The following is a 2,398-nucleotide window of genomic DNA, read 5'->3' as shown; positions in this document are numbered from 1 at the left end:
CTATAGCTCTCCCTTCAAGATGATACCCATTCATACTAGAAATAGCATTATTGGCCTGAGAGACATCAGAGTACTTCACAAACCCATACCCTTTGCTCAGTCCAGTGATCCTATCCTTGATAACCTTAGCCATCACAATCTCCCCAAAAGCTGAGAATAGTCTTATGAGACCATCGTCTTCAAGAGTAGGGGGAAGATAACCAATGTACAGATTGGTCTCATCGTATTCCTTCTTGATTCCATTTGCTGCTCCAGCTTGTCCAATAGCAATGCCACTCCCTCCAGCCCAAGGAAGATTGGAGCCAGTACTACCCGATCCCATTAGAGGCAATGCTGAGCTCAGCTTCGTTTGAGAGTCAGGTGCAGCTCCTCCAAGCTCAGCAAGGAAGTTCTGATACTCATCATCCATTTTCTTTCCACTTCCTTTCATCGGGCAATCAATGGTTGGGTGCCCACCATCGCCGCAAATCTTACACAAAACATCACTCTTAAAGGTTGAAGTCCTAGCAGGACATGCAAATTGCCTATGCCCGGGCTCACCACACAGCCTACAGAACTCATCATCCCTAATAGTCCCATTCAACGCCGCCAGCTCCCTCAACTGCTGCCTTTTGTGCTCATTTAAACCCTCATCCACAGGCTGCAGCAATTTCTCCACCATTCCAGCAGCCAGCAGCAGCATCCACTGCCTCCTGAGTCTCAGCCTCGACCAACACATGCAAGTCCTCGTTCTCAGCGGGGTCGGGTTTCAAGTCCCTCTTCTGCCCTATTCTTCCCTCTTTTATGGACCCTTTTCCTCTAATCACAATCTTAGCTCCAGTCTCCTTCTCCATTCTCTTCTGAGTGTTCCCTCTCGGCCCGATGATCAATCCGATAAAATTGTAACCAGGGTACTCTTTCATCGGAATATAAAGCTTCTTATGTAGCTTAGGAGGCCTATAATCAGCTGGAGGCCGAAAGGCTGGGTTTTTACTAATAAGTTTAGATATAATCTCTTGCCTTTCCTTATTAAGCCTCTCTCGGGCTCGAAACTCTCTAGTATTGATCCTAATTCCCATGTTATCGTAAATAGGTTCAGGCGACGGGGATCGAGCACCCTCAGGGCGCTCGTCCAGGGGCAATCCAGACTGCAAAAGGCGGCTAATTTCAAGAAGCCTAACGTTCAAGCTCTGTACCTCGGGGTCCAGATCGGCCGTGAAGTCCTTCATGAAGTTCGGCAAAACTGCTACACCGTTCCGGCGCGTCGTCAGCCCACCACGTGACTTCTTCTTGCGCCCTCCGGGCCGCGCGGGCGCTGGGTCCGCGCTGCTGTTGTTTTCGGCTTTCCGGCTGCGGTCCACCGGCTGCGCCGAAGCGGCGGCGGCTGCGTGGTCTCCTCCTCGCCGCGGTTACGCCATCGGCGGTCGCAGGCGCGCTGTGGGGTCCGTGAGGCGGCTCGGTTTCTCGAGATCAGGGGCTTTTCTCGGGTTAGGGTTTCGGATTGGGATTTTAGGGTTTCAGCCGAAGGGGGAGGAGGGGTGTTGGAAGAGTCCAAGGTTTGGGGATCTTGATTTTCATTAAAGGAGCAGGGGTGATCGAGGGTTTGGGCTAGGGTTTCGATTTGGGAAGAGGACGAGGAGACGGCGACTTGCTCCATGTTAGAGAGAGAAACTAGAGAGAGAGAGGGAGAGCGAGAGACGCCAGAGGCAGGAGGAGACTTTTTTAGATCGAAAATATTGAGATTTTGGACCGGAGCAGGCTCAATTTGGTATTTATCTAAAGCTTCACGCTGGTGGCTTGGGCGATGGAGGCATTCTAGGCCTTTAACATGTCGTGGGCCGTAATTGGATTAGCTGTCCTGAGCTCACAATTATTTTCTAAGGGCTTGTTTGGATTCGGAGGGGGTGAAGGGAAGTTAGGGGAACCTAGGGGAAGTTAAGTTAAGGGAAGGGAAGGGAATTTCTAAAGCTTGTTTGGGAAACTAGTAAGGTGAATCAAGGGGAAGTTATTTCACCCCGTTTGGAAAGTGTAATAACGGGAAGGGAAGGGAATGGAATGTATATAAATTGACATAAATACTCTCACATATTATTAAGTTATATTGTTGTTAGAAATTTTAGCCGTTGGATTTTGATCTTAGCTAGGGGTAAATATGTCTCTCTACATTTGTTGTATTCCCCCTCTTTACCTTCACCCCATGTTATTTTTTCACCTCCTTTCACCTCCCCTCACCCCTATTAACTTGCTATATTTACTTCCCAAACAATGTTAAAAGTTACCCTCCCTTCCCCTCACCCCCATTACCCTCAATCCAAACAAGCCCTAAGTATATATACCTTTGTATGCATTCTAAAAATTACTACAGATAGTTGACCCCTATCAAACACTGATAATAAAAATTACAATTCGATGAATTCCA

General features: G+C 48.3%; 1 protein-coding gene across 1 annotated transcript in view; it reads right to left on the bottom strand.

Moving 5' to 3' along the window:
* LOC109823817 (branchpoint-bridging protein-like) overlaps positions 1-1,220 on the bottom strand; it is a 2,583-nt gene extending 1,363 nt beyond the window's left edge. Inside the window, 3 exon segments of the mRNA XM_020390208.1 lie at position 1; positions 4-676; positions 678-1,220. The exon segment at position 1 is cut by the window's left edge and continues 491 nt beyond it. Of these exon segments, the coding sequence (XP_020245797.1) occupies position 1; positions 4-676; positions 678-1,208 (1,205 nt within the window). The 5' untranslated portion in view covers positions 1,209-1,220.

Source organism: Asparagus officinalis, chromosome 9, assembly GCF_001876935.1.
Source record: "Asparagus officinalis chromosome 9, Aspof.V1, whole genome shotgun sequence".
In the NCBI taxonomy this organism is placed as follows: Eukaryota; Viridiplantae; Streptophyta; class Magnoliopsida; order Asparagales; family Asparagaceae; genus Asparagus; species Asparagus officinalis.
Note: the sequence above shows the minus strand (reverse complement) of the source record. Positions and strands in the feature narration are given on the sequence as shown.